Genomic DNA, 13,076 nt, shown 5'->3' on the forward strand with positions numbered 1-13,076 from the left:
ATATGTTCCAGCCTTTTGATCATTTTTGTGGCCCTTCTCTGTACTCTCTCCAACAGGTCTGTATCTTTCCTGTGCTGAGGACTCGAGCTGGATGCAGGACTGCAGGAGGGGTCTCACCAGAGCTGAGGGGCAGAATCACCTCCCTTGACCTGCTGGCCACACTCCTTTGGATGCAGCCCAAGATCCAATTGGCTTTGTGGGCTGCAAGCACACACTGTGGGCTCATGTCCAATCTTTCATCCACCAGTACCCTCACCTCCTTCTCCTCAGGGCTACTCTCAATCCCTTCATCCCCCAGTCTGTATTGATACAGGGGGCTGCCCCAACCCAGTCTTTGAAGTGGCGACTAGGAGAAAACATTAAATAGTCCTGTTCTCAATGTCTCTCTAACTTATTCCCCTGTTTGAGTTACAAATTTAAAGCTGAGAACAAAGATAGTCTCTAAAACCAAACGTAGTTGCTCAGAAAGTTGCTTTAGTCCCCAAAAGGGGCACAGAGATTCTGAATTTCCATCAAGTCAACACTAGATTTTTCCACATGCCTTCAGTTAGTAGCCCATCATCTGTGCTTTTCCATTTACAGAAGATGGAAACAAATCCTGACAGTACCATACTACAATCTGTAGACCAGCAGCAGTTACAAAGTATGCAGTATGTTCAAGCAAATTCAAGAATTGATATACTTTTCAAGTGACACAACAGGAGGAGAAGACAGCTCAACAGCTTTAGACTTTCTAGAAATCAGAATCTTTATAGTTTTTTTAGCAAACGAATCATATGTCATGACCACAGAGAGAGGAAAAATCCCCCTCACAAACATCTAAACCACAGATTCTGAAGTCAGAGAAATAGGAAGACACACAGGAAAAGTGGTGGAGGGAGACCACACACACACACACACACACACTTCCAATGGAATTCTTTTTAAGTTGCAGAATCTTGTTGACCAAACATGGAAATGGGAAAGCAGAAAATTAGGAGAAAACTGACACTGTATGAAAAGAGAGAGATGGAATAGGAACAGAAGAAAACTAATACTGACTATATAGGAATTCTAAGTTAAATACGTTCCAACCAGAGTGGGTTTTGGTAATAGACTCCCTCCCTCTGCCCCCATCCCCCACCCCCCAATGGAATTGTTTCGTTTTGCAGATACAGGCTGGATCAATGGGCTGTGGCCAGCGGGATGAGGTTCAACAAGGCAAAGTGCGTTTGGGCCACAACAATCCCATGCAATGCTCCAGGCTTGGGGAAGAGTGACTGGAAACTGCTTATGGGAAAGGAGCTGGGGGTGCTGATTGACAGAGCTGACCATGAGCAGCTTGTGCACCGGCAGCCGAGAAGCCACCAGCATCCTGGCCTGTATCAGCACCAATGTGGCGGCAGGGCCAGGGCAGCGACTGTCCCTCTGTACTCAGCACTGGTGAGGCTGCACCTCGAATCCTGTGTTCAGTTCTTGGCCCCTCACAACAAGAGAGACATTGAGGTGCTGGAGTGGGTCCAGAGAAGGGCAATGGAGCTGGTGCAGTGCCTGGAGCACAAGTGTGATGGGGAACGGCTGAGGGACCTTGGGGGGTTTAGTCTGGGGAAGAGAAGGCTCAGGGGGGACCTTATCGCTCCCTACAACTGCCTGACAGGAGGTTGTAGTGAGGTGGGGTAGGTATCTTCTCCCAAGTAACAACTGACAGGACAAGAGGAAACAGCCTCAAGCTGCGCCTGGTGAAGTTTAGACTGGATATTAGGAACAATTCCTTCCCCAAAGGCTGCTCAGGCATTGGAAGAGGCTGCCCAGGGCAGTGCTGGAGTCATCGCCACTGGAAGTGTTCCCAAACTGTGTAGATGAGGCCCCCAGTGATATGATTTAGCAGCAGTCTTGGCAGTCCTGTAGTAATGGTTGGACTTGATCTTAAAGGTCTTTTCCAACCTAGTTGGTTCTATGATTCTACATATATTTTTAAATGCAAGGACTCTCAGAGATGCAGACCTGCTACTTCTGTGTGCACAGAGATGGAGAAGACACAACGTGGTAGGCCAGGAAGCTGCCCACAAGTCAACCATCTCACTTCCTATTGCGTTATGGTGTTAGAGGAGTGGTGTTTTATTTGAAGCCATTGTTCACTTGATATGAATAACATTTTTTTTCTACTCAAAACACATGAAAACCACTCTGAAACCATTAGACACAGCACACAAATTCTAATGATATTGTGTCACTACTTTGCAGCCACGAAACGAAAACAAAGAGCTCTTCTGTCAGTCCATGTGTCCTTCCGTAGTAGCTGCTGCTCTGGTGGGCTACAAACGTACACAGAAAAAATACAGCCAAAGAAAATATGCATCTACCTTCACTACGGGACATAATGCCAAAAACTGAATACAACAGCTGGTAAAAAGGGCATGAAGTGTACAAAAAGGAATGTCACTAAAGATCTCCACCAGGAAGATGACTAGGCTCCAAGCCAACATACCACCTAATGCGAAGAAAATGCATGACTAAAGGAATGTTTTTTCTCTCATTTCTCTGTTATTTATCTGTCTTCTGCAGGTCATGAGACCTCTACCACCCTAAAGGCTGATAGCTTTTGTGTGCAGCAGTGTGCATGTACCTGGCATTTAGGACAGCACTAAAGTACAGGTATTCTCACCCTTCACCAGAATACAAAATCTCCTTTCACTTCTGTGGCTATAGAAGCAGAACAGACCCTCAAACAAAGGGTTTTTTAAAGTAAAAACAGACTGGGGATAAGTTCTGAGCAGAAGAGATATGAAAAGAAGGGCTTTGAGCGGGAGAGGGAATAATTTTTCTTTATGTGATCAGAGGGAAATGCTCTGTGGAGTCCTCCCTGTAAGTCTCACATTCAGCCACATAAAGTCTAAAGCATCTTCTGGCTCCTCTCCATCACTGCTTATCTGACCCCAGCATAGATCAGACCATCTACATGAGGCTCTAAATGGAGATCCAAAGAGCTCTTCTCTAAAACCTCTCACTATCACACAACCAGAATTACCACAGGCTTTGGCTTCTTGCATATGAGAATGACCTGAGGAACCCACTGAATTGATACATAGATTATTAATGTTTTAGGAATGCGCCTTTCCCACTGTCTAGCCAGTTCCATTTACAAAAACTAGTACATGAGTTACACACATTGGAATTTTAGTAATAATTAATCCTTGACCTGTTCAAAGGGCTGTACAAACATTAACTAACTAATCCTCAGAATAAACATGCACTGTAAGTAACACAAAAACCCACCCCAAAAGCCCATAACACAAAAAATGAACAACCTGAAAAGGAAATCTTGCCTCTTTTGCAGAGGGAAAAACTAGTGTGATAAATTAATATCTTGTGCTGGGCCCCTGAAAGACACTACCAAGGAAGGTGAGAGTTCCTAACTCCTAGCCCTGTACTGGTACCTCTAGGATGCCATACATTTTAGCTCTTGATGTCTTCTTTCTCATTAACCTTTGCATGTGACTGCCTGCACGGATACAAGAACTCTAGGGCAAAACAAACAACAATAACAACAAGAAACCAAATAAATAAGTATTACACAAAACACTGTCCAAAATTATTTGAAAAGCCCATGTATGAGCTTACAGACAATACCTTGGTGGCACGTATCTGCCTGTGAAGGTCAGTTAGTTGTTGGATTTTGTATTCTAGTTCTGTAATCTGGGCTTGAAGCCATGTCCAGCGGCTGCCAATTCTAGCTCTGTCTGCAAGCCACTTCCATTCAGAAGTATAGCTGCTGTGAAGACAAAATGCTGGTTAGTCCAAAAATAAAGATAACCACATTTGCACAAGAACATTTTTGACAGCTGCTCTGCCTCATGTTGCAAGCATCTCAGTTGCTTTCAGAAGATATCTGATTATACCCATCCAGTTTCACATCAGCTTATTTCTGTAACTACAGAACTTGCCCAAACCAGTACAATCAATGATCACTGGCTCTTCCCAAGCTAAGCCAGTTTACTGTTCTGTATTAGAAAACCCAGAGCTAGAGAAACTATCAGTTAATGTAGATTACAGATTTGTAAAGAATACCAGTAACTCCACCAGCAAGAACCCACATTCTTACACCACACTTCCTCCCACAAGCTTCCATGAATACTGTTTGCTAACAACTGGAATCTAATAAAACACCATCCAGCAATGAGCAGCTAGATATCAAGTCACTGCCCCCAAAACCAACTAAGTAGTTTAGATTTCTTTTATTCAAGCTAGGTTACAAATATAGCTGTGGCAGCATAGCATACTTAGAGGTCACTCTTACTAAGAGGTCACTGCTCTTTACTAAGAGGTGTATTTTGTAACACATAAGATATGCCTCCTGGTACTTGACAGTCATTAGCTTAACTTTATTATGCTAAATTCATCAGCAAATGTTACTCAACCTACACATTAAATAAATGAATGGCATAATGGCACCACTCAACAAGGAATCTTAATATCCAGTAAGTTTAAGCAACAGAGACAACACAAAGCAAAATTTTAACATGCAACTTTGACTATCATTAACTGAGTTTATTTATTTAAAGAAAATGACTGGTGACTTTTTCCCACTAAAGTTGTCAAGTAGTTTGCCACAGCTAACTTCAAAGAACTATGAAACCAAAATCAATCTACTTCTGGAAAAGAAATGTTTTTACTCAAGTTACTGGGATAAACTGCTGGATCTAAATTCTAGGTGACACTGTGAGTTTTGCACACACAGAATATATAATCCCCTGTTCCCCAGGCCATGAAGAGTACTGAAGTATCAAAAAAGATGCAAGAAAAAACAGATGCTACTGAACTGGCATAAGAACATCATACACGTGCAGTTGTTTTATGCAGAATTTTGTGTCAACTACCTCAACAACTGAAGAAGGTAACACATCACCCTGCAGAAACTGCTAGACATTTACTGAGTATCACCAAATTTGAGAATCCTAATATTTTCAGGGCAAAGATTATGAAACATAATATAAATCAAAACCTTAGAACTTTCAGTCTACTTTAGCTATCATAAACAGTAAGTGTAGACATAGTCTTCTGTAGGTTACCTCTAAGATACGTAATTTCCCCCTTTTTAAACATAAATACTCTGCCTACATAATTTATAACTAGTTGAAACTCTCTCCTACATAGACAAAATTAAAGTATAAAATTAGATGGAAGTTTAAAATAGCATTTGGATTTAAATAGGACATGTGCAAGCAAATAAAGCAGATTACCATCAAAAAGAAACTGAAAGACCTCTATAAATAGACACCATATTAAATTATTTACATTTTATACATTCTATTAGTGATTCTGTCCTAGGAAAAAAGGCCTATGAAGTCATCTTTTGAATACCCATTTTTCTGACATCCCCTTCTTGTATATACATTATCACCAGCAGCTCATAGTACATAGCCCTGGTTACTTATGCTTTAACCAGGTCTTTTTCCCAAGACCTTCCTGGGATTGACACCTTTTCTATGTTTGTGCTTCTGGAAGTCATAAAATACAGTTTACATGGAAAGGGGGAAGAGAAGGGCAAGGCAGAGTTCTATTAAATAACGTGTTTACAACAAGTGTGGTGGCTCTTAACACTTCAGATTCGTCACAGGACTCTAGGCAAAAAGCTAGTCCTAAGAAAGAGCTGCTTAATGAGGCTGACGGAAATCCCCTAGTAAATCATTTTAACACAAAAAGGTAAGTAGGAATAAAGGGGTTAACTGAGAAAAACCCAACAGTAGTGTTGAGGTCCCTATTTCTAACTCCTTCCTCAAAAGACAAATGAGCAACCAAAACTCAACACCCCACAAACCAAGACACTGCAACAAGAAAGCTCAGGTGAAATCAAATAAATCACACTGATAGAATTATCCCCCAAGCGAGATGCAACGATTTGGGAGTGAGGAGGAAAAGGGAGCAAATGAGAGGAAGAAGCACCCACATAGCCAGGAAACAAAAAGCAGAATGGAAAGGGCTGGAACTGGTCTGATGTCATATATACTGTACGGAATCAGCATGGCACTAAAGGAATCACAAGGGCACTAAGGGAATCAACAATCAACGTGTTTGCAGGGCTTTTTCTTAACCACAGCATTAAATCTTGAATTGATGGCATTCACTGTTAAGCATATTACATATATTTTTGCTTCACTGTAAAACACGCAAGTATTTCAGAAGATTTTAAAGTGTACTATATAATTAAACTAATAGGACTTAATTACACTGTAATAATGATGTCCTTAGGCTCCTCTGTAAGGAAGTTTCCACTGAACCAAGCACAAACATTCTAAGCTCATGCTAAAAGAAGCAACTTCAGCTTCTCCCTCCTGCCAGCCCAGGATACTCCATGCCCAGCGCCTGCACAAGCACTTGTGCAGCTTCATGGCGACATGGAGGAGAGCTGCTAATGCTCCACTAACTTTGGAGGCAGGGTGAGCAAAGCAAGGTTAAGTCGAGATCCTCTTCCCAGTTTTCACACCTTGCAGACAGACAGATACACGCAGTTTTGCACCGCCACATGGGAAGAAGGTGTATGAAACTGAGGGCAAGGTAGCAAGCGTGAGCTCACATTTATAGGATAGGAGGTGAGAGCACTGCTAAATTCTGTTCCTATCTCTGTCACTCATATTTGTTTGATCCTGCGTTATTTACCTGCCATCTTTGCCTCTACTTCTCTATAAACTATTTAGTAACGCTTGTAACCCTTCAGAGGAAGATACAATCACTTCACACTATCCCCACACTCCTAAAGTGAGTTGTCTGCATGCAAAGTAGTATGGTGACCCAAGTGACAAACAATAAACTACTGCAGTTAAAACTATCACAATTAAAAAATAAATAAATAACTTAAAAAGTAGATATCTGTAAATCTGTTGCTGGGATGCTAGAGAGCACAGCACAACATTCACTCACTGAAGAAAGCTGATTCAAGGTGGCACCTTAAAAAAAAATCCAGAGAACAAAAAAAAAAAAAATCCATGAAACAACCAACCACAAAGAGCTACAAAAATAACCAAGCCTGTTACTGAAGGAGGAAGTTAGAGCAGGTGCTAAAGTAGAAGCTCCTGCTCTGGCTCTCTGTTGGGAATTAGACAAGAAAAAAAAACATTTTCTGTCTGTCCTGCTTCCTGTGTGTTCCTTTTGCAAAGCATCTTTACTTAGTTTCTGTGCTTGCAATTCCTAACATCATACATTCTCCATAGGAATTGCAAACTCAATATAAACCACGTTACACACGCAAAGTTTCCCATGTTCAGAACTGTAGCATGGTTATTTCGTTATTGCTCTTATGATGACTCTAAACCTGCGGATGATCTCCTGCATTCATCCAGGACTATTAGAACTGGAAGAGAACAGAGCAACGCAGACTTTCTATGAATGAAACATTACATTAGAAGTTCCCTAGAAAAACATGCTGGAATGGCATTACAGGCAAAAGCTGTTTCCACATGAGATTCTGGCATGCATTTCCCCTGTTCTGGTTGAACCACAGGAGGTCAATCCTGCACAACTTGCAAGCAAAGAAAGAAAGAAAGAAAGAAAGGAAAAATGCAGAAGAACAAACAAGCCATGACAAGTATGGCCACAAATGTAGACAAACTATGTATCTAGGAAGGAAGTAGACACTTGGGCTGCAGTGTGCTCCCAAAAGTATGGGGAAGAACTCAGCTGGGAAACAGATTTCTTGAAGAGCACTAAATAATATACTTTTACTATTATATATATAATATATATAATACATCTACTACATATATATATACTTCTACTACACTTCTACTATAACATACTACTGCTTGAACTGAAAGAAGCCTTCATCTATGATTTGTGGACAGAATATATGCATGAACCTCTCAGCACTCCCACCTTCCCCAGAAAAGGAAAGAGAACCGAGAACAAGCCTTGCTTTTATAGAGCCAAACCAACATCTCAGAATGCAACAGGACTATGAAAGTATTTCCAGGGCCTCCAATACATTGTAGGTGAGTTTTATGTTTTCCCAATAGCAGAGATCAGCCTGTCCTCCCAAAAAAAACCCAAATGAGGCAACCTGAGTGCAAAGAGGAACTGCTAAGCAAGATAAAAATGCTGTGCTAGACACACACACTGTCGGATTTTATGCTTGGGGGTTTCTTTGTTTGTTTGTTTAAAGAAAAGGAGAAAAGGGTGGAATTTAAACTTCTCAGGCCTGTTTTTTTTCTATAAACAAAACAAGAAGCCTGAAAACTAGTTCATAAATAACGAAGGAGAAACACAGTGGTGTTTAAAATGCACAAAAAAATACAGATCCTGGGATTAATAGTATGTATCTGGGCAGGTTGATTCAAACAGGTATGATGAGCACACGAAAGAGTATTTTAGAGGAGGCAGCTCTGTGCCCAAGGCAAAGTTCTCCACAATTCTCTTACATACTGAGGCCTTCCAGCCTCCTAACTCCCAGTGAGAACAAGTAGCATACCCCTACCACAACACATCTGTAAGGACAATGACAGCAGGCTTCCTACTGAACAGGAAAGGAGCGTGCCTGCAACAGACCCACATCTAAACTCCAAAATGCAGGTTTGCCAACCCAAAACACAGTCTCCTTCCAAAAGGTTTGTATCAAAGAACAGCAGAGTTTTCAAGTTACAACATTCTTAAACACAAGCAAGCCAGAGAACAAGGCACCCACGTAGTGTGGGTGGGAAAAACTTCTCCAATCCCAAACTCCTGCATTAAACATAAGAGCAGCAGTTGTTCCTGTCATCCCCTCACGCTTTCATCTCCGTTCAGTCTCCTAACACAGAGTATTTTGCTCTTTCTTCCAGGTCATGTCCCCTTCAGTTTAATCCACATTGTCCTGGCATCCAGTTTTCAGATGACTTAGTCCTAAAGTGATCCTGACCTCCGCCACCCCTGTTGGTTCATCTCCTCCCACTAGGAACTCCTGGGCTATCAGAAGCCTGTTGCCAATCATGCAACAGTGAAGTACTGGGGAGCAAAAAGCAGCTCATAACCCCCAGACTGGTTACCCTCAGGACAGAGCTGGTCACCTTCCTTGGTGGGAGGCACTGAAAACAACAGCAGAAGTTTGTAGTTTTGATGAAGGACTCAATTCTGGAAACAGAAAAGGAAAAAAAAAAACCAATCAAACCAGGAAGTTCTCCGTATCTTTAAATCCCACCCAGACATCATATGACTCACAATGAAATTCATGAGACTTAATACACTGGAAAAAAAATCATACCCCCTCCCAATTCTCTTGGGAAGCTGAGTTGTACAAAAATACAAACCACTTCATATTCACCATGTGGCACTATCACAAATGCTCAACAGCACAGTCGCATGGGGGTCCCCCAGCACCGAAGCTGCAAAGCTGTGAACTCCCCGAGCTGCCCCTAAACCAGCATCACAGGCAGTTTCTGTTTGACTATACATGGCAACCCTCAAAAAGCAGCTGGCCTAAGTACAATCATTTTCTTGCAAGCCATTAAGGTGAGCAGCAGAGCTTGTGATACCTTTTATCAACACACTGGTGTAATTCAACATGTCAATTTTTCTTCCCTCTGCAGACAGTGGCAGTAAATTAAGAGATTACCTGTGAAAACTAAGAGGTGGTATCATAGAAAACATTTAAACTAGGTGAATCCAAGTATGCAGCCCATGTATTTTAGATAATCTTTAGATTTTATTCATGAGATAAAAATGCCCACTCCCAACAAAAACTTCCATCACTTGTAATGGCTGAACAAACATATCCAACTACAAAATGACCCGTAAATGCTTTCTCAAGAACTTATTCTTTCAGCACTCCTACTTAATGTTTGTTTTCAGAATGAACTAACCTCAGTTGCTGTTGAAGTATTAATTCCCCTGGACCAGTTAATTGTTAAACCCATAATAACCGCACCATTAAAAAACCCCAGTGAGTGTCTTTTATGAACTCAAATCTCTTCTACGCATTCCAGAGTGCAAAAAAGATTAAAACAAAGTGCAACAAATATCATCCTCTGGTATCATATCACATATATGCTACACAACACAATACTGTTCACCATCATCAACCAGCCTTTGCCCAGATCATCCAGGAGTGCTCATCACAGCCTAACTGCACACTGTGTCTCCTTCCTCCCCCCAAAATCAGTTAAGGGAAGTTCTCTGGTATTCAAAATGACACTGCAATCTCTGTGAAGATCTGCAACCAGGTCATTCCTCAGCAGCCTCTTGGGTTGCTATCTGGTGTTTCACAGCAATTTTTACTTGGCAGAGATTTTCCTCTGAAACACTACACAGATTCAGAAAAGATGGGGTTACAGTTCTCCCTATCATCTACAGACATCAGCAACTGCTTATCACAACTATTTCTGGCACTCATGCCTAGTCCCACCATCTCTGACATCCTGTTGCCATTTAATACTTTCAGAATTGCATCCAGTAGCATATGTTGATACTAACACATAATACTAGTCTTACTTTCCCAAACCAAAAACTGCATCCAGCCGAACGTTTCTACTAATCAGGCCTGAGGAATTTATGCAGTAACACCTGAGACTGGTTATCAACCACAGCCCTGATTTTCCCTTGAAGAGAAAAATCATGGTACATGGGAGAAGAGGAAAATTGATACTCAGAAAAAAAAGGCTATAGAAGAAAACTAAAATACCAGAAGGGAAAGTCTCTGCGCTTGGATACCCTAGCAAAGGAGAAGTTCCATAACAATTTCACACTGGAGGTCTATATGCTCCCTCAGCTGCGAAATCCCATCTTCCAAACTGATGGGATGCCACTGCCAGTACTTGCCTGCTACAGGGCTCCTGAAAGAATCACACTGTTACTATGGGTTTTCTATTTGAATCTGGACTGTTACACTTGCACTGAATTGTTAACTCAACGTAAGGCTCAAAAAATAGAAATTAAAAAGTCAGCTTCTGCAAGCAGTTTTGTCTGTTAAAGTGCTCATTTTTTTCCCCAGTAGCTGGTTTCAGGTGCTTTTCATCTTCAATTCTGTTTACATCTTTCTTTAGACCTGTTAACGATAAAAAAACAAACTGGTTGGTGGAGGTGGGGTCAGTTAGAGTATTAACTGCCCAAGTAAAAACCTGCACAAGGCAAACAACCAGCACCATTTCCTCTTTTAATACAAAATACACAGCAAAATACATATTTGTCAATGCCTTCTGTTACAAGAATTCAAAAATCATGTTTATGATTTCACTGGCCCCCCCAGCACCCCAGCTTCTTCCACTAAACCTCAGCATGCTGTTAATCAGACCAACATAGAGCAGAAAAGCAGGTAGCGCTAACACACAATGAAAGAAACTTCAGGAACACCAGGGCTGCCTGGAAACAAGCTGCTTTTCTTGCCTTTGCAATGGCACAACATCAATAGACTACCAACAAAACACCAGGAACACAGGCCTAGAAATTCTCTGTGACTATTACACAACTGCCCTTGAAAAAGAAATCAAGAAAGTAGTGCTACGCCTGGATCCCATGCTCAACATAAAATAAGACTGCGCTCACAATATATTCCTTTAAAGATATGTGCAGATGGAATATTATTACAGCATATGAGCAGCATATCAATGCTGTTCAGCTACTGAAGTTGGTCCCAGAATGCGTACATATATTCTCACAAGGAATAGGTAGGTATGGCATGGCTCTGGGGTCCCCAACACAAGGACCTGCTCAAGTGAGTCCAGAGGAGGCCACAAAGATGCTGCAAAGGCTGAAGCAACTCTGCTCTGGAGGAAGGCTGAGAGAGCTGGGCTGGTTCAGCCTGGAGATATGAAGACCTTGTAACAGCCTTCCAATACCTAATGCGGGCCCTCCAAGAAACCTGAAGAGGAACTCTTTACAAAGGAATACAGCGACAGGACAAAGAATGGCTTTAAACTTAGAGAACGAGGTTTAGATTAGGAAGAAGTTGTCCCCTATGAGGGTGCTGAGGTGCTGGCACAGGGTGCCCAGAGAAGCTGTGGCTGCCCCATCCCTGGCAGTGTTCAAGGCCAGGTTGGACACAGAGGCTCGAAGCAACCTGCTCTAGTGGAAGGTGTCCCTGCCCATGGCAGGGGATTGGAACTGGATGAGCTTTAAGGTCCCTTCCAACCCAACCCATTATATGATTTTATGGTATTCATATAATATCTAACTCCAGCTTTTAAATAATTTCATTTTAGCTACATACAGTATCAGATTTTGATGTAAAAATGGATACATTCTTGCGACGTTTTGGATAGACAACTAACAGTTGATCCAGAACTTGCATGCTGGGGCACTGGAGATGATCAACAAGTTTTTGGAAGCATAGCAGGGAAAACTGCTGGGCAGGGACTGAGAGGAGACTCAGAAGAGGCTGCAACTGGTGGGGAAGCCCACAGCAAAGCAATCAGTTGAGAAATGAGAAGCAGGAGCAGCAACAAAAGTACACTGACCTCCACCTCCCACTGCCCCCCACTGAAGTGAACATGCCTTGCTGTTAAGTGATGCAGTCTTCCCACCATATGTAGGGGAATGCTGTAGGCAATGGGCTAACGGGAAAGCTGGAAGGACCCCAGAGTACTCTTCAGGGTAGGCGGACAGTTGGACAGAGCTGGGATGGGTCCTGCTTCAAGCCCTGAGGTCTGGACCCACCACTCCTGGGGGACCCAAAGGAACCTGCTGAGAGGTTGTGCTGAGTGTAAAACCCCTGTTTGGGATAAGCCCCAGCAGCACAGCCCAAGAACTGCCCCAGAGGGACCCTGGCACCTGCCCTCGGGACATGGGACATCAGAAACAGAGTCCTTTGGGCCCCCCCAGTTGCTGTAAGCATGTTGTGATTAAGTAATAGAGGAGTAACCAAACAGTACTTGGCTATTTGCTTTGCGGGGCAGGGATGGAGTTTGTTTTGAGGTTAAACCCTACAGTCTGGTCCACAGGGATAATGGGTGGAGAGTGTAATAAACATAGGTTTGAATCATTGCAGCCTTCTTGGTTTGGATGCTTTGCAGGAGCTTGGGGTGGAGTTTCAGACTTTTACTGCTGCCCAGTCTGCCCCCATGGGCTGCAAGGAAGGGGAGGTTAGAATGCACATCTATTCAAACATGGACCTTCAGGCTTATATTTTTTTCAATACC

At 42.3% G+C, this 13,076-nt stretch overlaps 1 protein-coding gene across 7 annotated transcripts in view; it reads right to left on the minus strand.

Moving 5' to 3' along the window:
• KANSL1L (KAT8 regulatory NSL complex subunit 1 like) overlaps window positions 1–13,076 on the minus strand; it is a 65,333-nt gene that overhangs the window by 38,090 nt on the left and 14,167 nt on the right. For 6 of the 7 annotated variants that reach the window (XR_009744390.1, XM_061459422.1, XM_061459438.1 and 3 more), the window contains exon 3: window positions 3,610–3,751. Coding sequence is in view for 6 of the 7 variants with exons in the window: in XM_061459422.1 (XP_061315406.1) it covers window positions 3,610–3,751 (142 nt within the window). In the remaining variant the exon portion in view is untranslated. The remainder of the gene's footprint in view (window positions 1–3,609; window positions 3,752–13,076) is intronic. The other variant, XM_061459413.1, reaches the window with a different exon arrangement.

This window comes from Pezoporus flaviventris, unplaced genomic scaffold, assembly GCF_033815535.1.
Source record: "Pezoporus flaviventris isolate CSIRO_AGI_PZ_B2104156 unplaced genomic scaffold, CSIRO_AGI_Pfla_v1 ptg000001l, whole genome shotgun sequence".
NCBI classification, from domain to species: domain Eukaryota; kingdom Metazoa; phylum Chordata; class Aves; order Psittaciformes; family Psittacidae; genus Pezoporus; species Pezoporus flaviventris.